This window comes from Acanthopagrus latus, chromosome 5 (assembly GCF_904848185.1).
Source record: "Acanthopagrus latus isolate v.2019 chromosome 5, fAcaLat1.1, whole genome shotgun sequence".
In the NCBI taxonomy this organism is placed as follows: Eukaryota; Metazoa; Chordata; class Actinopteri; order Spariformes; family Sparidae; genus Acanthopagrus; species Acanthopagrus latus.
The window spans coordinates 22,527,704-22,554,765 of record NC_051043.1 but is presented as its reverse complement, the minus strand read 5'-3'; the positions used below and the strand labels follow the sequence as shown (position 1 = coordinate 22,554,765).

At 42.0% G+C, this 27,062-nt stretch overlaps 1 protein-coding gene across 2 annotated transcripts; it reads left to right on the top strand.

The window, feature by feature from the left end:
• The first annotated feature begins 712 nt into the window (after positions 1 to 712).
• Positions 713 to 26,697, top strand: loxhd1b (lipoxygenase homology domains 1b). 2 transcript variants are annotated; one of them, XM_037096959.1, is made up of 42 exons: positions 713 to 1,138; positions 2,531 to 2,645; positions 3,094 to 3,174; positions 3,337 to 3,521; positions 3,680 to 3,778; positions 3,888 to 4,036; positions 5,274 to 5,397; positions 5,849 to 5,958; positions 7,294 to 7,434; positions 7,517 to 7,652; positions 8,204 to 8,364; positions 8,460 to 8,546; positions 8,802 to 8,937; positions 9,033 to 9,187; positions 10,308 to 10,468; positions 10,569 to 10,645; positions 10,727 to 10,923; positions 11,260 to 11,452; positions 11,884 to 12,044; positions 12,167 to 12,488; positions 13,664 to 13,815; positions 15,918 to 16,051; positions 16,218 to 16,363; positions 16,552 to 16,656; positions 16,734 to 16,862; positions 16,948 to 17,112; positions 18,440 to 18,621; positions 18,704 to 18,820; positions 19,038 to 19,200; positions 19,920 to 20,074; positions 20,164 to 20,373; positions 20,496 to 20,622; positions 21,263 to 21,471; positions 21,694 to 21,879; positions 21,970 to 22,097; positions 22,833 to 22,950; positions 23,214 to 23,391; positions 23,484 to 23,669; positions 23,891 to 24,061; positions 24,189 to 24,321; positions 24,609 to 24,764; positions 24,844 to 26,697. In XM_037096959.1, exons 1-42 carry the CDS (start codon positions 859 to 861, stop codon positions 25,322 to 25,324), a joined length of 6,801 nt encoding a protein of 2,266 aa, XP_036952854.1. In that variant the 5' UTR covers positions 713 to 858; the 3' UTR covers positions 25,325 to 26,697. The 2 variants fall into 2 exon arrangements, with proteins under 2 accessions (XP_036952854.1, XP_036952853.1); XM_037096958.1 differs by lacking the exons at positions 713 to 1,138; positions 2,531 to 2,645; positions 3,094 to 3,174; ... (16 more) ...; positions 12,167 to 12,488; positions 13,664 to 13,815 and adding an exon at positions 15,067 to 15,183.
• Positions 26,698 to 27,062: the final 365 nt, after the last annotated feature.

The following is a 27,062-nucleotide window of genomic DNA, read 5'->3' as shown; positions in this document are numbered from 1 at the left end:
TTGTTCATTATAAATGAGTCGTACAATTAAAAAGATAAATTAACTACATGAGAGGCATCTGATAAAGTCCAAGGTTTAGGTAGAAAGCTGCAAGTCGTTTCACTGTATCATGACTATTGCGTTAGCTCTGTGGAATTTTCTGGCAGCTCTTCATTCCCAGGGACGGTTTCTTCCTCAAGTCAGGTGACAACATGCAGATTATCATTTTTAATGAGGTCAGACCATCTGCTGCTGTTGTGGGTCAGGGTAGCCGGCAGTGAGGGGGCTTCCCCAGCCGCCTGCCAAACAGCAGTCTCTGAGCTCTGACTCAGACCTGTCCTGCCAGCGGGTCACTCCTGCAGAGTCACGGGTCAGTTTAATCAAGTTTCACCGGAACACACGGGAATCGGTTACAGTTACAAGGTAGTAAATAAATTAAAGATGCCCACAAAAAAGAAAAAAACAAGTCGGAGCGCAGAAGAGGAAACCAAAGATGTGGATGACGAAGACTCAGAGGATCAGGAACCAAAGCCTAAGAAGAAAAGTAAGCAGGTCAGTGAGTCAGAGGATGCTGGGAGATTGAAGAAGAAGAAGAAGAAGGAGAGGTTTAAAGACAGCGATGAAGAGGGATACAACTCTGACACATCAGGGCCTGATGTGAGGAGTTACACCAAGAAAAAAGGAAGAGAGAAAGAAAAGGTCAAGAGGAAGAGGAAGAAAGCCAAGGAGGAGAGCGAGGATGAGTTGAGCAGGGACTCTCAGAGTACTGATAACGAGGATAACAGCAATGACTCCAAGGGTAAAAAGAGAGGAGGAAAACTCCCTGATGTGATTGAGGCCACTAAGAAAGGATCAAAGAAGTCCTCGGTCGGAGACAAGATGGGGGCAAAGGACAAAAAGTCCAAAGAAGACAAAAAATCCAAGAAGGACTCAGAGAAGGAGGAAGAACAGTCAGCTGGGGACGAGGAAGAAGGGAAAAAGAAAAAGAAAGACAAGAAGAAGAAAGGTTCGGACAAAGGAGATAGTGACGAAGACACCAAGAAGACGAAAGGCAAGAAGAAGAAGGTCGAGAACTACGTTGAAATCTACGAGAATGAGCTTCGCAACTACGAGCCAGAGAAGGTGGAGAACTACGAAGATGAGTATCACAAAAAGAAAGGTGAGTTTTGATCTCATACTGTAAAAGTAACAGAACTAGTAAGGAGAGAACGTATTAATATGTCATGTACTTCATGTTAATTCTGACATTTGACACTCAGAGTGGAGGTGATGAATCCTTAATTGCAAATTGCAGGAGTCTGAGCGGCTCCAGCATCAACGTCCTCATGTTTATAGTTTGATGTTCTTGGCAACTTTACACCGAGTGGAGTCGTATCCATGTCCTGCATCTTATATCTTATCTTCAACCTACAGCTATATGACACCTGTCACTCAGTATAGTTTTTTTTTGTTTGTTTGTTTGTTTTTTTACAAAAGGTGGCTTCATATCCTCATGAGGGTTTTGCAGCGCTTTAAAGTTACGACTTGGCTTTGACTGCTAAATGTAAAAATGCAGATGAAAAGCCTCATCGAACATTTATCTGAGCTACACACACACACACACACACACACACACACACACACACACACACACACCACAGCCATATCAAGGCAATTAAAACCAATCCTATTGTACTATATTCACGTTATTAAACATTAGACTATCCTTTTATAATAAGTTCCATTATTTATTGAATGAAGGGGAGAATACATTAGCTTTCCTTTATGAACAAAATCCTTAACAGTTCCCCCCATTAAAAGAATTCAACCTGACAGAAACTTGTGATTCAAAGTTCATTATTATCAAAATCTCTTATTGAGGGACACTAAGGCTTTGAGGGTATGTTTATAAATGCACAATGTGTAATTTCTGCTGTTTGGGGTCTCCCAGTTAAAACAACAAAAGCGAAAAATACCCCCCCGACAATAACAATACATTGCAGTCTATACCTCCAAGATGAAACCGCCATCAGAAAGCCACGCATAGCCACAAATCAAGCTCAGAACAGCACCAAACTTCAGCAATAGCAATCCAGCAAAGCTAACAAATGTTTGATGCCGCGAACTATGTGCAGGGACCCTATTTGTACGGTTGCTGAAGTTTGGTGCTGTTCTGAGCATTATTTGTGGCTTTTTGATGGTTGTTTCTATCTTTGAGGCATATACTGCAACGTAATGTCATTGTGCAGTCTTTTCTGAGGTTGCTAAAACTACGTAAGCTAGCGCTCTGCAAACTTGATCTCGGGGGTCTTACTCAGTGTCACGGTGTGTTAGAACATGGATTAAATTTACACCGGAATATCCCTTTAATGTTTCTTGGTAGAATGTGAGCGATCAAAAACTCTAGTTCTGTTATCCTGTCGCTGTGTATCACTGTATACGCTGCTGTAAGTTGCCATGATTCTGCCCCCAAGCTCCTTCTAACACACTTTCTCTTGCCGAAAAAATCTCAGCATGCGTCTCCACTTCTAAACACACTTCTGTTTGCATTATGTCATTAAATCCTCTCCAGTTTATGAGGTGGTGACCATCACCGGTGATGAGAGGGGAGCAGGCACTGACGCCAACGTGTTCATCACTCTTTTCGGAGAATATGGCATCACTCCCAAAGTCCACCTGGCAAGCAAGTGAGTCCAATTCAGAACATTATTGTAATTTAGATGTGAGGTCAAGCTTTAACTTGCGACAGAGGACTCAGTCATAACCAAATTGAAGTTGGACTGCATATTTGATTAAGTAGTTTTTTTGTGCTTGAACTAACCCTTTGTGTTTTTGTTCTCCTCTTTAACAGCACGGAGAAGAGGTACTTGTTTCTCCGTGCGGTGGTGGAGGTGGCTGTGGAGAAATGGCTGCTGTGTGCTGTGATTCTGATGTTTCATTTGCAATCAGTTTGCGGGATGAGATTTGCTGCATGATTTTGTCAAACATTTGTGAGGGTTTAATGTGCCACTCTGAATGTGGAATATTTTGTAGTCTGTTTTTTTTTTTTTTTTTTGGTTTGATTTTTTCGCATGCAGAGAAGTGAAACAAGGTTGAAATTCAGGATGGCCTCATAATTTTGCTCTGCTATTTCAGGAGTCGCACGGCATTCGAAAGGGCCAAAACTGATGTGTTCAGAATTAGAACTCACAATGTTGGACCTTTGAAAAAGATAAGGTACGATAGAAATTTCATCTCTCATTGACACAGTATGAACACCTTTCAGTTCGACCATGGCCAAACACAACTGTCCTTGGATCAGACGTAGGAAGATTTCTTTCACAAATTGAAAGAAGAAAAGGACTTATTTATCAAGATGTTGTTCTTCTGTTGCTTCAGGATCGAGCATGACAACACTGGTATGAACGCGAGCTGGTTCCTGGACAGAGTGGTGGTGACGGATGTGATCAGGCCCCACCTGAGGTTCTACTTTGCTTGCAACAACTGGTTGAGTAGGGTGGAGGGAGACGGCCTTTATGTCAGAGACCTGCTGGGGAGCATGGACCCCATGGACATGCCCAAATGTATGTAGACACAAATATGAGTCTATAGGCTTATAGATGACACCTTATAATGGGTGCATGATCATTATTGCTTTTAAAAGTTGGTATCTGTAGCTTTCCAGTCTCCTCCGGTGTTTGTTTTCAAATGACTCTTAACACTTTTGGTCCTCATTTTTCAGATAATAAATATGTAGTGAGTGTTTTCACTGCCGATGTCAAAGGCAGTGGAACAGATGCAGATGTCTTCATCAACATATTTGGGGAGTTTGGAGACTCAGGTAAGTTACATCTGGCGTGGGGTCGCATAATGAACCTCTCAGTTATTTTCATCTTGGGTTTGAATCAGGACTTATCTGGTAGGATTCACACATTGTCTTGTTGTTCAAGGTGAAAGACGACTCGACAATGACAAAAATAACTTTGAGAAGGGAACCGAGGACAAGTTCACCATCGAGGTACCAAACTTGGGCAAAGTGAGGAAGATCACCATTGGCCATAATAACAAAGGCTCTTCGGCGGGATGGTTTGCAGAAAAGGTAAGGAACAGATGGACACAGACAGACATTGTTTACTCATTACTTATCATTTATATTGTTTTTGGAAAACTTTCTCAACTTGGATCTTTAGAATTGACAGATGTGTAATTATTGGCACAAATTTCAACAGGATCAAAAATTAATTAGTCTCCCATCACTGAGTACGGTTAAATTTTTTTCCGAGACAAGGTTCCTTGGGGCGCACTGTCTCAAACTTCCGCTGAAAATGCTCAAAAATGTTATATATTTATCAACAGAATGTCAAAGAAAAATAACAGTTTCGATGTTATTATGTCTATGTATTATGTTGAAGAGATGTCTAATGAAGTTGGCAAGCTAACAGTGTAAGCACCAACACTCCCTCAGTACCCCAAGCTCAAAGGCTGGATTGTTAGCTGAACAGCTAACTGAGCTAACTAGCGGTAGATACCTTTAGCAGCAATTAGCCGTGATATGCTATCATATGTGTTTTGAATTAATTTGTCAGATTGCCATTTCTTAAACACAGCACCATTAAGGGAAGATATTTGAAATGAATGGGTAAATAAATAAATAAATAAATAAATAAATAAAAATGCATTATTTTATATTGTTACATCATTTGCAACCTAAGATTTTTAAAGCACTTTATTTTGAGACAAAAATCTGTCATTAAAGTCTCACTGTGCCTCACTCTGCTCAGCTCTGCCTCTGCAGAGGTACTTAAGACATGTGATCCTCTTATTTCCTCTCCGTCCTCTCATCTGAGACTGGTGGCCCTGCTCCGTCAACACATACAGTGTGCACAGCTGAGAGATGAGTTCATTCAGACGGGCGCACACATGCACATGCACAAGCTCACGCACACAGACACACACAGGAGGCACATTTCGTCATTCTACCCTCTGTGTAAAGGGAAACCATGCCCCATTAAGGGATTGCCTTACAGCAAACAGACAGTCGAGTCGGTGGATTTGTCGGAGACTGCAGCACAGAGTGATACCAAAGATCAACTGTGACAACAGTAATGAATTGTGATCTATCTGCATCTCACATGTGGTGAGGCATGTATGCGGATTTCAAAGTTGCCATTGATGATGACTTTATTGAGAGTTGCCTTCTTCTTTGCTTCTAAAATATGTTTAAGCTTAATTATTATAATATTATTTATACATGTCTTACATTCTTACCTGAATAGGGTAACAAGACACATATAGAATCAAAGATACTGCCATACAGACGTACATTCTTCTCGTAGGTGATTGTGGATGATCTGGGAAACAAAATGGTGTATGAATTCCCAATCAGTCGTTGGTTTGCCATCGATGAGGATGACGGGAAGATCCAGAGAGACATTCTGGTGGGTGGGAGCCAGCCTACAGGTGAGGATGAAATGTGTTTATTTATCTGGGAAAAACTGCCCTACATACACTTGATCTTTTTAATGTCTGCTAATGAAAACTGATGTCAGTGAATACAACTATATCAATAATGAAAAAAATAACACAGTACTTGGCAGATTCCCCCAAATAAATGTGGAATAATGATCTTCTTGCCTTGTCGGAAAAAGACTCCATGAAGGATTTTAATATACTAACATTGCTATTACCCAGGGATGATATTATTATTCCTTCTTATTAGGTCCAAAAAGGAAATGTTTCTTCAGCATGCCAGCGTTTCGCTGTGTGATTAATAATTCTTGTGTCAGACTATCGCAGTTTAGATCTGGTTGATCTGGTTCCAGCTCAGCTCCTCAGGGTGCATGGGTGCTGTGAACCATAGTGACCTGCTGGCAGAGCCTCTGATAGCCCAACATGTAACTGTATCCTCCAGGTATCGTGTACAACGTTCAGATTGTGACAGGAAACATCAGAGGGGCCGGGACCAACTCCAAAATCCACATTGTGATGCACGGCTCGAAAGGCATGAAGAACAGTGGCAAGGTAATGAGAAGATGCAGTACACAGGAAACAGAGTTCACAACTTGTACTTCGTTTACAAGACAATTGCTTCTGCGATTGTGGTTGCAGTATTTTCCTAGAACTGGTAGTCCAATAAAAGCAGGCTCCCAAATAATGACCAGGGGCTTGTTACCAGGACCAAATTAAGATCAGCCCCCCAAAACAGACAGGAGAAAATGACAGGGGTGGATAAACTATCCAAGCCTGTTATGGAAGCATAATATATTAAAACACAGCCCAATTGCCAGAATCTGAACATTTATTTATGTAGGTTCATTGATTGATTTAAGTGTGACCCCATAGTTCTAATGGTCTGGTCAGGTGCAGGCACAAAAAACACTGGGTTAGGGTTAAAGTGTCCAGAAAAGGTCTTTTCAAAAACAAAACATTCTGTCGCCACAAACTAGGGTTGAGATGCCCTGAGCTCTCGTCCATGTACTCCTTTTTTATGGCCACAAACACGTCTTAAAATTGTCACAAAATGGTCAGTGGTCCAGTGGTTTTCATGTCTATAATACAAACAAATGTGAATGTATCTGTGATTTGCAGAAATGTTAACTTGAAACATTTTATTCTTGGGACTGGCCAGACATTTCCTTTGCTTTAATTCTATAAATTCAACAATATAAATCATGCTATTATCAACACATTGTTGTTCTAGATTACTCATCAGTATCATTGTCCCAACATAGGATGATAATAATCACTGTGGATGTATGTATGTTAATGTCTCAGCCAAACTGTATTTTGTAGTAATGTACAGGTTCCACAAGATGGCACATCTGAAAGACTGTAAAGGAACTGAGCACATCACTGGCACGTCATGGCACTTATATTTCAAAATAAAAGACAATCAAATGTGAAAGGGCATTTAATTTAAAACACAGAACAGGATAAATAGAGGCAGATCACAAAACAGGGAGGGAGGGAATTACGAATAAAGTTTTGTCTGTAACATAAGCCTGTTTCAAATAAGGGCCTGGTACTCTCTGCAGCTGAGTTGATTAAAGTCAATGGACGTTTTTTGAGTAAAAACTGTTAGTTTCACTTTGTATGAAACAGAGTAGATAAAGACCATATATTTAATTTAGAAAGGGAATGACTGGCAGCGATAATGTTTGTACCGGTTTTAATCCAAATAGCTTTAGCTTTTTAGACAGTTTTGATGTTTTGGCACAGCGTGAACCCAAAATTAACTTATGAAGTAAACAGTGTGGGAAGTTTGGTGCCTCTATGAATTCATGAATTTCGACCTCTGTTTATGAATGTGATCACATCTCTTCTGGGTTTATCCATTCTTTGACGTGTTTGATCCAGGTGTTTTTGGAGGGAGGAAAGTTTGAGCGAGGCCTGACGGACATCTTTAATGTGGAGATTGCTGCGCTCCTCAGTCCCCTCAGCAGAGTCACCATTGGACACGACAACGATGGAGTCAGCGCCGGGTGGTACTGCGAGAAGGTACAAACAGCCACACGTATGCACGCGTTCCAATCTGGTAATCCGCAGGGAGTTAATTCAGCTGAGTCACTGTTGTTCGCAGGTGGTGGTGTACTGTCCGTTCACAGGGATAGAGCAGACCTTCCCATGTAGCAAATGGCTGGATGAGAAGGAGGGAGACGGGCTGATAGAGAGAGAGCTCTACGAGATGGTGTCACTCAGACAGAAGAGACAGAAGAGTAAGTTGAATGCCAATAATTATGGCTCATCAGCAGCAGCAAAATGCTGTCATTTCCACACATTATGTCCTGAAAAGATGAGCAAAAAACACTCGAAACTCCATAATATTTATCTCTACATTTGCATAATGACACAGCAGGAGGCCTGAATTTGTTCTACTTTGCAAGTTGGTTTGCCTGTTGCTTGTGAAGTGAAGTCCAGTATCTCGTTAATGGTGAGGGCTTTTGTGTCCACAGCAGAATGTGTGCATTAGAGTCGCAGCTGGGAGCTGTCCGCTGCAATCACTGGTTGTTTCTGCCCTGAAAATATTATTTCAGAAGCAAAACTTTCATTTTAGTAGCTCCACTGAGTAGAAATATGGTAGCCCTCTTGTCACAAATGGCTACTGCACACTCCCCCTCTGGCACAGCAGAAGGGAGGACCTACATTCCCAGTGCCTCTCAGTCGCAGTGAGAAACATCTAATGAAGATAATGGGACATCGGTAATCTAACATAAGACATGACCGTCCCCCTGAATCGGAGGTAACTGCTTAATTTCTTCCTCGTCAGAACACCCCTGGTCCTTGTGGATCTGGACGTCAGACCTGCCCGGTGCAGGAACAGACGCAGATATCGCCTTCCAGGTTTACGGATCGAAGGGGAAGAGTGATGAAATTAAACTGGACAACAAAACAGACAATTTTGAACAGGGACAGGTGGACAAGTTTATGGTCGGTATCCCGTATTTCAAGACCAAGCACACTTTATATCAACAGTCAGATGACGAGGCTTCGGGTGTAACTTTTATTTTGCTGTGATCTTACAGGTGGAGCTGCCTGATTTGGGAAAATTGACCAAATTCCGTATCTGGCATGAGAAGAGAAATCCTTTTGCAGGATGGCATCTTAGTAAGGTGAGGGAATTTCATTTCTAATGATAATGCAATCTCGGTTAAAGTTAAATATGCTCACTCTGCAACATGCACTCTGCCGGTGTTGTTGCACTGGTAATCAACATGATCCAAAAGATGGATTAAGACTAAATACATTTTTAACAGACTTTAGAAATGAAGACCGTCCAGGGGATTGTACAGCTTTGATTATTCAGCCTTTTAACACTTGAATGAAGCAATAATCCAAACTGTTCAGCATTATGCTTTTCTACCCAGTCAACTCTGATGAAGACGTTGACGAAGGAGAAGTATACGTTTCCTTGTGAGCGCTGGCTGGACACAAATGAGGACGATAATGAAGTTGTGAGGGAGCTCCCTGCCACCGGAGAACTAATCCCCGAGCCACTACCCTGTATGTACATGCGTCTATATTCCCCTCAAGCAACCTGAGTCTGCAAAATCAGAGAAGTATAGAACCAGATGGACTGATGTTGTTTTGTTCTGCAGTGATCAAATACAGAGTGACAGTTTGCACAGGGACTATCGGCGGCAGCGGCACGGACGCGTCTGTTTTTCTAAATCTGATTGGAGACCAGGGGGACACCGGAGATCGGTGGCTGGTCAACTGCAAAAACAACGTCAACAAGTTTGAGAAAGGAAGCGTGAGTACACACCACTGTTAGATTCAGAGCAGAGTGAATCTCCAGGGGGAAAACATTATGTCATGGTTTTGGGTTCTGAGTTCAGTCATTTCCTGTTGGATTTTGTTGGTTGTCTCCTCATGTGTCATGTTTTGATTTACACTTCCTGCTTTGGCTTCTTTTCCTGCCTTTCTTCCTGTTAACTTGTGATTGATTCGTTAATAAGTCCCTGTGTATTAAGCCTGTGTCTGCACCTCATGTGGCCTCTGTGTTCCAGCTCTTCTGGTTTTATTTTAGTTTTGCATTCCTAGACTTTTCTTGGACTCTATTTAGCCTGGTTTTGCTGCCAGCCTTTCTCTCGCCTGCCTTTTTATCAACTGCATAGAGATTTTTGGATTTTAGCTTAATCAATAAAAACTATCCTTTTGATTTTTCTTCCATGCCTGACTAAATGTCTTGCTTTCTGGTCCTTATTAAAACCTAACAACTTAATTATTTGTCCTTTGCTTCCTCATATCCTTTTCCACAGTCAATCAAAACTCATTTAAGTCCTGCTCCAATCCAATTTCTACTTGTCCCTGCAGTTAAATATTAGAGCTATACTTTGTAGAATGGTTTATGGGCAGAGTTTGACATAAGAAGGCTGTATTAAGATTCATTGCTGAGATTTGTAAGTTTTCCCAGTACTCAACGAATATTTGGTCAATATTTACGTCAGACACGTATCATAGAATTTTACCATGGGAAGATTTTTCTTTTTTCCTCTTTTCCACACTGGAGCCAATCATTAATCAGTGTGCCTTTAATTGACCTAATTAGCCGTAGCTGTAGCATGCTGCTTACTGTTTCTGGTTCTGATGCCCATGATGACAAATTTGGAAGTGAATATATTCGGGACAGATTACGGTTTTCACCCCAGTGATCAGGCATCAGCCCCTGTTGGAGTCCGTCTTATCTCTAATTAAACATGTTTTATATGCATGAACTAGATTCCCCTGACGATGATACAGATATATAGTTGTCACACTCTATCTGCAGCACAAACACAACAACTCAACACAAACGTGTCACGATATTGGTCACATATTCCTCTCTCTGACATGTAAGAAGATGTAATATTGCTGACTGTTTGTCTTTGTAGTTGGATGAGTTTATAATCGAGGCAGTAGCCCTCGGGCAGGTGCGCAGGGTGAGGATCGGACACGATGGCAAAGGTGGAGGCTGCGGCTGGTTCCTGGATAAAGTGATTGTAAGAGAGGAGGGTCAGGCCGAGGCCAACGCCGTAGAGTTCCCCTGCAACAGGTGCATTAGTCTCGGTGTAAATACAGGAGAAAAAAAAGGTTACAAGTCATGAGATGTTATAGGAGAGATGAGACTTTTGCTCTCTGAATGTGCCGTGCAGGTGGCTGGATCGCAACGAGGATGACGGACAGATTGTGAGGGAGCTGGTGCCATTCTCGGACGGACAGCGTCTTTACAGTGAGTTAGAGGAATGTGGAATTTTAATCTACCATTTAAATGTGAACTCTCCCCTGAAGCTTATGTTTGCGTCCTTGTCAGATGTCGACTATCACATTGCGGTGAAGACAGGTGACATCCCCGGGGGCAGCTCAGACTCCAACGTGTTCGTCAAGCTCTACGGAGAGAAAGGCGACACCAGTAAGATGTTGCTGGTGGTCTCTGCCAACAACCTGGGGAACTACTTTGAGACGGGCCGCATCGACATCTTCACGGTGGAAACCTTTGATATTGGACAGGTGACACAGCGGAGGCAGCAACATGTCTTGATGTCCTCTTTTCAATGTTTAAAGTGTCTTGACAAGCTCGGAAATAATTTCTTGGAAGATTTCAGAGTTCATTCAGGGTTCATCCATACTGACGACATGACGTGATCAGTTCAATCATTTATATTTCAGACATGGTTGAGAGATCATCTTAACTTTGTACGTGGCTATTCTGAATTTGTGGCCTCTTTCCTTGAATATGGTTATTAGACTGTATCCAGGCAGTAAATTAGAGATTTAAAACTGTAGAACAATGTATGAGTGATGTCCCATTCCATAAACAAGTCTTCATCTCGACTCCTATTCCAGATCAATCGTCTGATGATTGGCCACACCAACGAGGGCATGCGTGCCGGCTGGTTCTTGGACAGTGTTCAGATTATGGTTCCAGTCCACGGAAAGCATTACATGTTCCCCAGTCACCGCTGGCTGGACGAGGACGAGGCCGACGGCAAGACGGAGGTGGAGATTTACCCAAGCGAGATCCTGGACATGGAACAACGTAGGAAATGCTCTCACACTCTCACACCACTAGACGAAGCAACACACACACACACACCTAGATTCATGATTGCATGGAGACTTTTTTTAAATTTTGTCCTGTATGTCAAAACTAATCCTGTGGATTACTGATGCCATCAAGAGACTGATTTTAAGATCTGGGTGTCATTTTCAAACCAAATATAGAACGTGAACATTGCTTAAAAACTTCTCTATGACTCAGTTTTAAATTGGCTAGTTACTTTAATCTCAGTATTACTTCCATTTATAGACTGCAGCAGAGCACCTTCTATCTACTGTTTTGAAAAGTCATGAGATGTCTTCATTCTTATGTATGTGTGTGTAATATGTATATTTATCCATACTGGAAGAACTCATGGGTTGAATGTATGACAATTTCTCTTACGTGTGGCCTCAATCTGTATTTTTCAGTGATTAACTTTGAGATAACAGTATTGACCGGTGACGTCACGTTTGCTGGCACCAATGCCAGAGTGTTCATCCAGATCTACGGAGAGAAGGGGAAGACGGAGATTATCACGCTCGAAAGCAGATCCAACAACTATGAGCGGAACACCACAGAAATATTCAAGGTATCAAATCTTGGATTGTTTTCACTGGAGCCAAAATGCATCTCTGTGGTTCAATATGAAAAGGAAAAGAAAAAGCTAAGTGTCTAGATGATAAAGTTTGAGTGAAAACATTCGTTCTTCAGATAGAAGCCAAAGACGTGGGGAAGATCTTCAAGATCCGCATCGGTCACGATGGCTCCGGAATAGGTTCCGGCTGGTTCCTGGAGACAGTGGACGTCAAACATCTGATCATGGCCCTGGTGCCCAAGGAGAAGAAGAAGGACGATAAGAAAAAGAAGAAGAAAAAGAAAAAAGACGAAGACAACGATGACGAGGAGGGAGGAGAGGAGATGCAGGAGGTGGTGCTGACCTACCATTTCCCCTGCTCGCGCTGGCTGGCCGGGGGAGAGGAGGACGGAGAGCTGGTGGTGGAGCTGCTGCCTGAGGATGCAGAGGATCTGGAAAGTACGAAAAAAAAACACAACAACAACCGAGTGCCAAACACGGGGCTTCAAATATATCAGTTCATGCTGGGTGAATTAACGTCCCTGGAATATGCAAAGAAAACCACTTCTGATATTTGAAACATACAGTAATAACAAGGTAGCTGCTGAAAAATGGATGCGATACTGCCCACAGCTCAGTGGAGCTGATGTTTATGCATGTACAAATTCAGGAGAGATGAATAACTCATAGACACTCTCCTTAAATTATACTGAAAAAGCACGACAACATCAATTATGTATAAAAAGCTGGTTACCTCTCTCAGCTTGTTGACTGTATTCGTCGTGGCTTGTTCTTTGCCATTTCAACAAACACCTCAGTCGCTGGTTCTGATTCTTATCTGCTGATTTATTCTCACTTTAAACAAAATGTCATAACCGCTCTGAATCCAACATGAGATCGAAGGCTTTACCGACCTTCGTCCTACACATGTGCTGAAGGCTTAGTCCCGTCGTTTACCTCCATCACAGCTGATCGTCATCTGATCGATCACATTCATTTGACATCAGTTCACAGGTTAAATGAAAAGATCTATATCGACGGAGCGCATAGAGGCAATATCATTTACAATCAGATCAAAAGTGGCTCTAACAGTCTTCTTTCGTCTTCTTCATTGTACGCCAGGGGAATTTCACAATGAAAGCGTGACCTAAAGATGATGGCGTGAATGGTCGTTTCCACTTTTGCATCGACAGCATTAGGTCATTAATCCTTAAATTGATCTGGAAATGTTACACTCCTACAAAACAGTACGCTAAAATATGTCTCTGAAAACGTCTGAGACAAGAAACGTGCTTTATTTACGTATTTACGACTTCATGATTGATTGTTTTGTTTTAACATGCTGGTGCTCTAGTGTGATATCTAGTGGCAGCAAATGTCGTATATAAGACCTTTAAGTGCCTTCTTCAGCAGCACTTCAGCAGCACTGTACATACATACAGTGAATTGACTCAAGTTTACACAACACTTCTTTATGTCCTCATTTTGAGTTATTTCCACCATTTTTTGACGCGTGTCTGTATATCTTGTGCTCAGTGTTGACGTTGCGGACATGCGTGGTTTGATTTGACACAGTTTCTTGGCTGACAGGTTAAAGAGGTGTTAGTAATTCATCCCCTTGCATTGTCTGACAGTCAACACCTATGAAGTGTGCGTCTTCACTGGTGACATGCTGGGTGCCGGGACCGACGCCAACGTCTTCATTAATATTTATGGAGAAAACGGAGACACCGGAGAGCGCTATCTGAAGAACTCTGACAACCTCAACAAATTTGAGCGGGGGCAGGTATGATGGCTTAAACAAAGAGATGACAACCGCGTTTAAATTCAGCCAAAGATTTTTTTTTTTTAAAAAAATGGAATCTGATTCATTCGATTTTTTGAAAATGTATAATTGTTACCAGTGAAATTGGAAAATACTGAGAAATACGGTTCATAAAAAGGTCAAAACACATTATTCATATTAGAGTGACTCACATTTTTACAATTATTCATTCATTAACTCAAGATAATGACAAACAGCCAGACATGGACTCCAGCTGACAGTGGTAAGAATGTTTGTATGAGCCTGATTATCAAATACAAAACAAAACGTTGATTAGGGCTGCGCAATTGTTTTTTTTTTTTTTTTCTTGGGAGGATATCCAGCTGAAAATTAACGAGCAGTCATTCAAAGACTCGAGCACTTCCACGCAACATGAGCCGAGCACCGAGGTGTGGGTGGGAGTGTATTCTGGTTGGATTACAAGCTCTCCTGCAGGCGAGCCAGCTGTGACTGAGAGCAGCTGAGGAGTCCTTTGTGTCACTGAACCTGTCCTACTTTTACTCATTACTTAATCCAGACCTGTGAATTATTCATCTCTACATTACGAGGGGCTTCTGTAGGAGCACAAAAGTCGTGTCCGCAGACAATTAGGGTTTATTTCTTCCTGCAGATCAAAAGCAACGACAGCCTTTTGTCACTGAGTGACAGGGATGTTCACTCATCCACAGAGGAGACGGTTTAAATAGACAACTCACTGAATGAATAATACTGTTATGACAGTCCTTAAAGATGTATTTAGACACTTTGAGAGTTGTTCTGGAGCTTTCGATAGTACAACACCATCTATCTTCTTTTCTCTCATTGTGTTTTCTTTTGTATTATTTAGCTGTATGCCTTCAATAGCCACAAAATAGTGCCTGTGACAGTTTTTACCCCGTTTGTATTGCTTTTGAACAGTTAGCATCAATGTTTCCACGATGAGTTTGTTTCAACATTTAGGTCTTCTTTGGAGTTTGTTCCCTCCCTCCCATCCCCACCCATCAATACACTCTGAGTGATCAGTGTAGCGTAGAGATCAATGATGATGGTTTCCAAAATTAGAATGTTATCAATTAAGGAAAAGTACCATCTATACATTCCAACACACATTTAAAGATAAAGACAAATTAAAAAAAAAAAAAAAACCAAAAGAAAATTTCAATTAAAAAAAATGATAATCAGGTTTTGAATCCAAAAACAGGAGAAATGTATCTCATCTCTTATGTAAGATGTGGCCTTCATGCTTGATCATATATTCAATCACTATACAAGAAGAGAGCTCATTAATCCACAGTTTCACAGACTGACAGTAAACACTTTTCCAGGAGGCTTCGCTTGAATTAGACAAAGGTTAAGCAACTACAGATCTCTGGGCACAAAGTGATGTTTCTTGTCTTATCTCACTATAGTTGGATTTTGGCCAACTGTCATGAAAAAAGTACATGATAACTGAGCCTGATACAATCAAAAGCTCGAGAGCAGCTCCAGAGTCAAGATTTTTTCAGATATTATACACTTTATATACATATATAAACATTATATACAATACAGTTCATATTATGTAGTCACAGTTTTGAGGTATTTGTACCTCCCTTGATTATTTCTATTCCATTTATACTGCATTTCTGTGGGAAACATTTTTATCCACTGAATTTATTTCACAGCTACAGTCACTTGTAAATTTGTGGATCAGCAAATAGAATATGCATTGTTGTTGATTAAAACGCCCAAGAGCTCCACTTAATCAATTACACAATAATAATGAATTACATGTATGATGAATTTTACTCCAATAACAAAATATAACAATGTAAAGGGAACCAGTCTGCATGATGGACACTATGATCTGCTGGTAATATTTCTGGAATTTTACTAAAGTAATATGCTGAAAGCAGGGCATTAACTTATAATGGAATATTATGACATCGTAGAATTACTACTTTTACTGAAGAATACTTCTTCCACCACTGGTTGCAACATGTTGTGCCACCTCTCTCTCTCTCAGCCTACATTTTCTGTACTGCACTTTGAACTTGTCTCTCAAGTGTTGCCTGAGCGGTATCTCCGGCTGCTGTGTTTTGCAGGAGGATGTTTTCACGGTGGCAGCTGTTGATCTGGGTCCTCTGAAGAAGCTACGAATCCGCCATGACAACACTCACTCTTATTCATCTTGGTACCTGGATCGTGTTGAGATAGTCGACACGAAGGATGATACAACGTCGGTGAAACCAACAGAAAGTTTTGTTCATTTTTGTTCAGTTATTGATACTGTGCACTTGAAAGAGTTTAATCTTATATGAATTTATAAAACTGACACTGATGTAATAACAAATCCTCTTTGAGTTAGAGAGCTGATCAGAGGTATTTCTTATATATGTCTATAGGTACTATTTCCCTTGCAATCGCTGGCTGGCTGTGGACGAGGACGACGGACAGGTAGCAAGAGAGCTGGTTCCGGTGGACGAGGCCTTCATGAGGAAGGATGAGGACGAGGAAGGGACCGGTGCCACGCTGGGGCTCGAGCAGAAATGTAACCAAGTTTCAGAGCTGGCTCATGTTTTAGTAGAGGGACCAGATGAAAGGGTGCCCTGTTCAAGTATCTATCTAAGTGCTAATGAAACATGCGGGTGTAGACAAGAGCAAAGGGGGGACTCGTGTAATTCAGGGTGAAGACGAAAAAAAGAATAAAAGCACTGACTTCTTCGATTTATCTCACAGCCATGTCGACCACGTATACTCTGAAAATAAAAACCGGAGAAAAGAAGTACGCTGGGACTGATGCCAATGTCTTTGCCATCCTGTTTGGAGAAAACGACGACACAGGTATGATAACTCGCACGTGTCCTTGTGCTGCATGCTGTTGGGTAAATAATACAAAATTTTAATTATATCACTCACAGGGATCGTCAACCTGAAGGCTTGCAAGAACTATAAGAATAAGTTCGAACAGGGGATGATCAACGAGTTCACGGTGGAGGCGGTGGACTTGGGCGACCTGGAAAAGATTCGAATTGGGCACGACAGCTCAGGTGGGGAAGGAAAAGGCTCTGCAGGCTGAAATTCAGCTGATATAAGCAGCAAACTGAGTAACCTGCGATTGCTCTCCACCATCAGGGGGTTCATCTGGTTGGTTCTTGGACTGGGTGGAGGTCGACGCCCCCTCACAGGGTCAGAGACTGCGCTTCCCATGTGGCCGCTGGCTGGATAAAGGAGAGGATGATGGGGCAACTGTAAGAGATCTCTATCCCGCCGATTTGCAGACTGAATTCTACATGCCATGTGAGTGAAGAGCCGGGGAAGAAGCACTTCAATCCCATTAGTGAAATGAGCAAATGCGCTGATTGAGAAATCTTCCTCTAAAAAGTGTTTTATGCAAAATTTTTACTCAGATAAAAGTGTAGAAGCTGCAGCAGTGGCATGTATTTAAAGCACTCTATCTGCAGAAGGGTGCTTGTTAGAGCACTGACTCTTCGATGCTGCCGTGACACTGCCTCCTAAATTTCCCTGCTGCAACAAAACCCTGCTTCTTGACTTACACATAAAACAGTCCAAATCACCATGCTGCAGCCACAGATACCGTCTCAACCATGTCAACCAGTTTTATTTTCACTTTTAATAATCAAAAATTAACAACGTTGCAGTAAAATCATAGTCCTCCCCGTCTTTCTACTGTCACAGTTAACACGAAAGAGACCAAAAGGCAAGACACACTGAGGCAGAAATCAAGACACATGAATGATGAAATATTACACAACAAAAACTGGCGGCAAAAGGAAGGTAAAGGAAAATACAGAAGGAAGACAAAAACTGAGGACAAACCAGAAAAGCACACAGGACTGAAGCGAGGACAAAAACAGACAAACCAAAGAAGAATAAGGGAATAACACAGGCTTAAATCCAAGCTGACGTGCAGATGGAGAGACACTGGGAGCAGGGCAGTGATAACGAGGATGATGTGAGACAGATGTGGAGGGGAGTCAGACTGAGGAGGAGCACAGGAGGGAAACAGAACACTGGGAACGACACAGGTGGGCAGGAAGTGGAAAGTGACAACAAGACACAAGAGCATGTAACTACAAAATAAAACAGGAAATATCCAACCAAACCCCCAAAAAATGACATGCACAACAGGTAATGGGATTATCATCATTGAGTGACAGTAATTAATCGAAAATCACAAATGAAATATAAACATAATGTATTAATGTATTTCGCATATAAAATCTTATTAAGGCAACTACTAGCAGCAAAATCAAAAAGTACATTCACAGTACAGAAAATGTTTCTTTCTAAAGTCTCTAAAGTGTAAATTCTCCAAGAGAAAATACCAATAAAATGCTGAAGTCCTCCGAAGTGCTAAAGAGTTCCTAAAGTACAAAAAATATGAATAAATATTTGTTATCTTGCTCACACAAAATATTATTTTGTGCACACAAGATTTATATTAAAAAAAACATCATTCAGAGACTGTTAGTTGCCAAAACTCCACTTAGGTGCTTTACTTTGTTTGTGATTCTTCACCTCTCCAGTGTCAAACTGTCCTCTAATATCTGCCATCTTCTGTCAAACAAACAAAGCTGGGTCACCTTCTCCTTCAATCACTCAGTTGTGCCGTATGAGATAAAGATATACACCAGTGATGTGTTCGGAGCGGGGACGGACGCTGACGTGTTCATAGTCTTGTATGGCCAAAAGGGAGTGTGCACTCAGCAGAAATACCTGTGTGTCAACAAGAGAGAGAGACGTCTCTACTTCGAGAGGGGAGCTGAGGACATGTTTATTGTGGAGGTGAGTGGATTTGGACTGCACATCCTCTAAGGCAGTGGCTGCAGCTCTGTAAACATTGTGCTGTCTTTTTTTTTTTGTCCAGCTGGAAGACATCGGCGACGTAATAGAGAAAATCAGGATAGGACACGACAACAGGGGCACCAACCCTGGATGGCACCTCGACAGAGTGGAGATCAGGCGACAGCTCAGGAAAGGAAAGGTAGTAGAAATCCACTCAAGCTTACACCTGCGTGGATAAGTGCATCGTTAATAGTTTCCGTGTCTATGCCCTCATTAATTTATTATCAGATTAATAATGTAACACCGTTTGGCTCTCGCATCTCTCAGAGTCAGATATACTTTCCTTCAGTTACAGACAGCCTGGCCCAGTTTGGAGACATGTTTGTGTTTTGTTTTTTTTTGTTTTTAAATGACAGGGTTCGGAGACGACCATTTTCCCATGTGAGTGCTGGTTAGCCAAGTCTGAAGACGATGGGGAGACGGTGAGGGAGCTGGTCCCCTCGGACATCATCACAGAGAAACTGCTCAGGGATGGGAAGCTGAAAACGACTGAAACGGAGGTGGAGGACGCTTTGGAGAGTAGGTTTACCCTCATTTCAGCGGTGGAACGTAACTAAATACATTTACTCACATATTATACTACCTTATAATTCAGGTAGGTACACAATATTGATACTTTACACTAGTATTTCCTTTTCATTTATACAATTACATCAAATTGGAGAAAGATACTGCACTTTACATTTCATACATGACATAACATGAATTAATAAGTCACAGTGAGTGCCATATCTTAAAATTAGCCCCATGCAACTCCTAGACCCTCCTTACCAGTAACAAATATTATACTGTCCTCCTTACATCCACCAAACTCCATTGGCAAAAATAAATTTCCCTGAAAGACCATTAAGTAAAGACATTCAGTTGAAAAAAAAGTTAAACTATAAATCTTAAAAGTTGACTTAACTTCAAAACAGTTGGGAGACTGATTTACGTCAGAATGACCAAGTAGAGAAACTCCTTGATCTAAAATCTTTAAACAACTTAGAGCGGTTTGTCTGCTTTACTTTACTGAAGGTATACACAAGTAAGTGTCAGATTTTACAGTGTAGATGAGAAAATCTGGTTCTGGTTCTACTGGCACTTTCTCCCCTGTGTCCTTCATCCATGTAACGTAAAACATCAAGTAAAATCAGTACACTACAGAAAGTCTGAATCGTCTCAGTTTCCTAGTCCAGTTGAACGTAAACAGTGTGTGCTTCTTCTCGATGCATAATTAAGTTTTCGCTCTGTCACAGCTCACACGTACAAGGTGTCCGTGCGGACAGGTGATATGTACGGAGCGGGAACCGACGCCAACGTTTTTCTCACCATCTACGGAGACCTGGGAGACACAGGAGAACGCAAACTCGCCAAATCTGAGAACAACAAGAACAAGTTCGAGAGAGGAGAGGTACGTGAGGACAGGTGTGAGGCGCCGGGTCAGATGACTGCTGGTGTCCACAGGTATCATCGTGTGTTCCATCCTCTCCTCTTGTTTAGGTGGACAAGTTCACTATCGAGGCTGTGGACTTGGGCCAAGTGTTTAAGATTTGTATTCGTCATGACAACTCCATGATCGGAGCCGACTGGTACCTGGACCAGGTAGAAGTGCTGGATGAGGTAACAGAGGAGGTGTACATGTTCCTGTGTGAGCGCTGGCTGTCGAAGAAGAAGGAGGACAAACGCATAGAGAGGACCTTCTTCGTCAAGGTTTGTTAAACTTTGAGTTTTTGTTTTTTTGTGTTTGATTTGCTGTTAGCTGCTGCTGAAGGAAAAATCAGTCATGACAAGGAAGTGAGGAGGTTAATTGTCTGTTATGTTTCTGGTTTTAGGGTTATGAAGGTGAAAGGCAGACTGATCCAAATTCAAAGAAGATGGCTCAGGCCAAACTGGGGCTGGACAGAAATGCCAACAAGAAGAAAAAGAAGAAAAAGGCGGCAGTGGTGGAAGAGGGTCCAAGTACGGCCACAAAATTGTTCTGCATGAACTAGACCTCATTTTCCCCTTTCCTTCAGTGTTTTATAGGTTCTTGTGAATGTAAAGTCTGTACATTAAATATAAAGCTATAACCAGCAGTCAGGTATTTGAATTTAGCAAAAAGACTGGAAACAAAAGAAAAACAGCCAACCTGGCTCAGATTAACAAATCCGCCTACAGACATGGTAAACACTCGGTAATTTACACATTATAATTAAGTGTAGAAACAACAAATGTATGCTCTTGCAGGGGATAATGTCTATTGTATATTCTGTATATGGGCGTATTTCTTGGCCGCAAGTATTCACAGCAATAACGTGACTTCTGTGTTTGGACGGATTAAACAAGTGAGACATAACGTGTTAATTACTGGGTTTAAGAGGTTCATGTGGGTGGATTCTGTTATCCTCAGATAGAGCAAGGCACCCTGTATCCCCTTGTTTTCATCCTTAATGCTAAGCTAAGCTAACCGACGGCTGTCTATTGCTTTTTACTTACGGCACACAGTGGTGTGGATTCTCTATCTACCTCTTGGCAATAAGCACACGTGTATTTCCCCAAAATGTCTAACAAGCATTTTATCATATATGACATTTTAAAACCCATCCTCTCTTCCACCCAGTCATCCCCTATCACTTCACCTTGTCCACGGGGAAAGACCGAGACGCCAGCACTACAGCCAGAGTCTATGTCATCATCATGGGCCCCAGCGAGGTGGAGACAGAACGACTGTGGCTGGACCTGCCCGAGGGAAAGAAATCCTTCACGGCCGGCACCATGGAGCACTTTGTGTGTTATGGAACTGACGTAGGAGAGATCAAGAGGGTGGAAGTGAGAATCTGGGACTGCCTCTGTTGCTAAATCTGTGAAACTGTCTCCTCTCCGCTGCCTCCTCGGATGCGCTGATTTCAATGATTCAACTAAAACCATTCTAGCTCAGCAATAATTAATTCTAGCTGTGCCTTCTGGTACCTAGATCCAACAAAATCAAGTAATATATCAATTCCCACTTCTGCCTTCCCACTCCCTCTCTCTCACTCTCTCTCTCCTCAGCTCGGCCATAACGGTGTCACACCAGAGAGCTGCTGGTTGGTGGATGAGCTGTCGGTTGCCGTGCCAACCAAAGGTATCAAGTACATCTTTCCATGTAAGTGCTGGCTGGCTAAAGACAGGGGAGATGGTCTGACTGCCAGACTGTTCAACGTGCTGGACTCCAGCACGATCAACATTATCCGCAAAGTGAGTCACAGATCCTAAAATATGAAACTGTGGAAAATCCTCAGATGCATAAAACAACATCTAATGTGCGTTATCTGCCGTATATTGTAGGTTATTTATTCAGCCACAGTTGTCACAGGTGACACTCAGTATGCAGGGACTGACACCAACATCTTCCTGACGGTGTACGGAGCCAATGGGAGCACAGAGGAGATGCTGCTGCCCAAAAATGAGGACAGGTCAGTTCTTTAACAACCGCAGACTGTACTGATCACTTTTCCCTGAAGGCATATTTTTGTGAATGACAGCGAATCAGCTCCCCTCGGCTCCTCTTTATGTAGCTTTATAGGGAGTTTCAGATCATTTTGCAGCAAACCGGCACATAACTTTACTGCTTAAGTTCACTTTTAACACTCTCATCGTGTCCTTTTCGGTCACAGCAGGCAGCTAAAAAAAAAAGATCTAAAAATTCACTGGACACTATCTTCTCGGCAGACAAACACCTTTAGGATCTAGCTTGGGAACATAGTGGAGCGTTTGGCAGCTAAATAGCTAAATATTTTGCCTCAAAAGTTGGTAACGACCGGAAACAGGCATAAGCAAAGTGAAATTCATACTTAACATTATAATGTTACTCCCTGATCACCATAACAACTTTAAAAAAGGTAATTATAATGCATAACAACTTCTTTCAACTGCCCATGAATAATAACAAATAAATCAGTTATCATGGGTTTGAATAACACTAAAATGAATAAAATGTTTACTAAATGTTTTGAATGTATGTATTGTATGTGTTTATACATTTAAACTAACAAGACATAACCTGTTAATCAGTGAGCTTCATAGGTGCTGGTTACAACATTAGACTAGCTCTTTCCAGTCTTAAGCTAAGCTAATTTGTTTTGTTTCTTTTACTCTAACTTCAGGTGTACTGAAATGCAAAATGATCCGTATATTGTTCCATCATTTAGGTTTGAAAGGGGTCAAGAAGACACATTCAGTCTGGAGATAGACGACATCGCTCCTCTGAAGAAGATCAGAGTTCGGATTGATGGCTCGGGGAGTCGCCCTGACTGGTTTCTTGACAGGGTAACTGAGAGACTACTCAGGCTTCTGTCTGTGGCAGCACCATTTTTGGCGTCACATATAAAACCACAGTATTTTTTCACATTGAAGTCTGTCTATAGGTGTTGGGAGGTACTGCTGTATATGTGAAAAACTTGTATAAAGGCCTTTGTCATATCTGTCATACATTTTGCTGCAGCTAAACAGCCGTAATCAATCAATCAATCCATTTGACATTTTGCAACACCTGACGTGTGGTCAAAAACTGCCCCAACAATTGCTTACAGATCCTGATGCGGAACCTGACCACAGAGGAGGTGTATCTGTTTACCTACGAGGACTGGCTGTCAAAGACAAAAGGGCCGAAGAGAACGAAAGTGTGCGAGCTGGCAGCTGTGGTGGATGACGAGGAGATGGTGGAGAAAACAACCTACATCATCCAAGTCCAGACCAGTGATGTCGGAGGTGGGTCACACGTGATTTAGTGGTATCCATTCATCCAATATCATAGCAGCATCCGTGCAGATTCTCATTAGTCAATGCCTCCTGTGCTTTAGGTGCGGGCACTGATGCCAATGTGTGTGTGATGTTGTTTGGGGAGTACGGTGACACTGGCACGCTGCCGCTGAAGGAGAGCACCAACAGGAACAAGTTTGAGCGTAAAATGAAAGACGTGTTCAGATTCCCTGACATGCTCAGTCTGGGCGAGCTGTCCAAGGTCCGAGTGTGGCACGACAACAAAGGTGAGGAGGATAATAATGACTTATCACAGGGATGGTGATGATTTGACTTTTTGTGTTCAATCGAAGCAAGTTTAAAGTATTGTAATTAGATGTATGAGACCAAAGGGTTATGTGCAAAAATCAGTGCATTTGTAATTTAATATTTGATCCATTTCTTTGTCCAGATTCGTACCAAAAGGGGATAAAACCATAATAGACTAAGATGCTCTCTCTGTAAACAGGCCCTGCTCCTGGCTGGCACTTGGAGTACATCGACGTTAAAGATGAGACCATGGACGAGACCTTTAGGTTCCCCTGTGACCGCTGGTTAGCTAAAAACGAAGAGGACGGGCAGATAATGAGGGAGCTGGCCTGTGCCAACAACGACTCTATAGACCTCAGTGACAAAACCAGTTAGTAAAAATAAAAGTCTGCGGGCATAATTGCAAGCTCTCTAATTGTCCTGAGAAGAATGATTTGCAGCTAATTACCATATGTGAAACCATTATAACACCGCAATCTGTGTCTCTCTGTCTGCAGAATATGAAATTGCCACAACAACCGCTGACACTGGCGACGCCTCCACCTCGGAAAACGCCTGGATCGTGTTGGAAGGAAGGAAAGCCCGCTCCAAGGAGTTTGTTCTGGAGAATAAGAAAAAGAAGTTCTTAAGGTAGGTCTTCAAAGAGAGCCTAGGTGGCTCGGCTCATGGTAAAACCCTATTATGTGGCCTTACATAATCTCCTCTCTTTCACATGTTTTGTTTTTTCCACCCGTCTTTTATCTTCGTAGCTTCACTTTCTGCTTAGAGTCTCTGCTCTCAGGAGAGCTAATCCCATGAGACGCACAAGAGAGAAACTCTCTGACAGACCAGTGAATTTAACCGTTTTACCGTTCAGAGGGAAACCCTGCGTGAACTCTGCAAGCATTTCATAACTTTGTTTTGCCCGTTTTTCTTAGCGGTGCCACCGACACGTTTGAGTTCTCGTCGAAGCACGTGGGGGAGATTGCCGGCATCTGCATTGGCCACATAACCAAAGATGGAAAGAAGGTGAAGAGTGGAGCCTTTTGGCACGTCATGGAGGTGGTGGTGACAGAGAAGGAGCTGGGGAACAAGTGAGTGAACCTACGTTTTGTTATATAAAACATCACGTTGATGGTGCTGATGTGACTCCAGCTCTTCCCTCCCGTTCAGGTATTTCTTCCACTGTGATGCACGAATCCCACTGGCAGCCAAAAAGGACCAGTTCCTGACATTCGAGTGCTTCAAGTCTGTCGAGAGCTTCGCCAGCAAGGTCCGCAACCTGGTCCCCGTCAAGTATGAGATCATCATCATCACCGGGGATGTGAAAGGGGCCGGCACGGACGCCAACGTCTTCATCACCATCTACGGCGTCAACGGCGACTCGGGCCAGCGTCATCTGCGGCAGAAGTTCCGCAACCTTTTCGAGCGAGGGCGAACGGACCGCTTCGTCCTGGAGATGCTGGACCTCGGGGAGCTGCTGAGGGTCAAAGTGGAGCACGACAACAGCGGCTCAAACTGTGGGTGGTACTTGGAGTGCGTCGAGGTGACCAACACAGCCAACTCAGTGACGACCATCTTCCAGTGCGGGAAGTGGCTGGACACCCGTAAGGCTGACGGGCAGATTCAGCGAGTGCTCTACCCGAGATACTGAGGAGGAGGAGGAGGAGGATGCATGAAACAAAGAGTGGGTGAGAATTTCATCAGAGACTTTTTGGTCGTTTTTTTCTTTTTTTTTACTGCGTGTCAGATGAGCTTTGCGAGGATAAATATATAAAATTAACAGACCTGAATGTAAATTAATGTCACATTTAAAAAGATGAAGACAGATGTACCTTTTGTAAGTTTGTGCCAACTGCTGAGGTTGCCCTTCTTCTAGCTTTAGATAAAAAGCCATTTCTACCTTTTCTTGTCTTGTGCAATTAGAGATATGAACTTAAACAGACCGGAGTGTTGCCCAAAGCAAATAATCCCACACAATAAACATTCAGCTTTAATTTGTTCTTTTCTTTTTTTTTTTCTAATGAATCTAGATGTGTTCGCACCGGTTCACACATCATGTTACTCTCTGCTTTTTTCCAATCACTTGACACTTACAGGTGGAAAATAAAGCCAGGAAAATGGTCCAACAAAGCTGTGTTGCCTCATTTAAATGAGTTAGTGGTCTGGATTTTAGAAACAAATCCATATTCATTTAAGAGAGGCTTTGAGAAGTTAGTGTGTTCAAACTTGAAAAGTGATAAATTACCTACACTCAAAACATTCAGATTTCGTGCCACAAAGTATTTTGGAGTGGGATGTCGATGGAGGAGGGAAATCGAAAAAGCCACTTACAGCTGTTTTTAACAACTTTTAACTAAGTGAAGATGGTGGTGAAACAGCTCTAGTAACACCACAGCAAAACAAAAGGTAACTTCCAACTTTTTGGAAAATCATTTTGCTTCTCTTGGTCTAATTTAATTGATTGTGTCAGTTTGATTGACAGCAAGTTTTGTCTCCCTTCCTGTTAGTAGAAAAACTGCGTTGATTTCTCAGGTAGTGGCTGCAAGTTTTACTTAGAAGGTGGATCCTTGACAATTTATCGGCATCAGTGAAACCCAAGCCAGTAATATGAAGTTAACGAGCGCAGCATCTAGACATTCGTAAGGATACAGTGGGTGGTGGCATGCACCTTTAAAGTTGGTTTGTTGTCCGCCAATGCACATGAAACGACAAGAAGAAGAAGAGCAGCCGATGTGCACATGATGTCAAGCTGCCGCAGATGATTAGAGTCACAGAGTGTCGACTAGAAAGCCAAACATTTCTTCCCCAGGCTTTTTACAGTTTCAGAGGGAGACAGCATGGTTATAATTTGCAACACATGTTCAAAAGAAACATTTCTCTGTGACTGCATTTTCTTTCAAACGACATTTGGACTGTAGCTATAGCTTTATTAATCACAAAAAGGAGAAATATAGACCACTGATGAATGGGCTTTAATGTCACTTGAAATGAGGTCGACATTCTCCCTGAAGCATCTTTGCAACAGTTTTGACACAATTGACCACAATTCACACTTTATCTTACTTTGGTAAGTAAATTACTCTCATTTTATTATTTTACTTTGCAAGTTTGCATATTGTGTCAGGTTCAAATAGGGCAGGATTTCTTTATGTTTGACATCATTAATAACATTTAGATATCAATTAATAAGTCCAATACGTACATGCTGTAGCCTAATGACAAAACGTGTTCGAGGCTATACAATAATGATACAATAAACATTTCTGTTTAATAAAGTTTTGTACTGAGAAAGTCACGGTTGTTGTTTCTAAATCTAATGTCAACCATTTTTCTATGGCCGACATGTTGCTCCCAATACATCTGCTAATAAGCTAATAATGGCCAATAGA

Bases quoted from the DNA above. Each gene is read 5' to 3' on its own strand.
- loxhd1b (XM_037096959.1), top strand. From the start codon at position 859: ATGGGGGCAAAGGACAAAAAGTCCAAAGAAGACAAAAAATCCAAGAAG. The intron at 13,816-15,917 runs GTATGATGGCTT...TGTGTTTTGCAG, and splicing joins ACAAATTTGAGCGGGGGCAG to GAGGATGTTTTCACGGTGGC. The intron at 22,951-23,213 runs GTAACTGAGAGA...AATTGCTTACAG, and splicing joins CTGACTGGTTTCTTGACAGG to ATCCTGATGCGGAACCTGAC.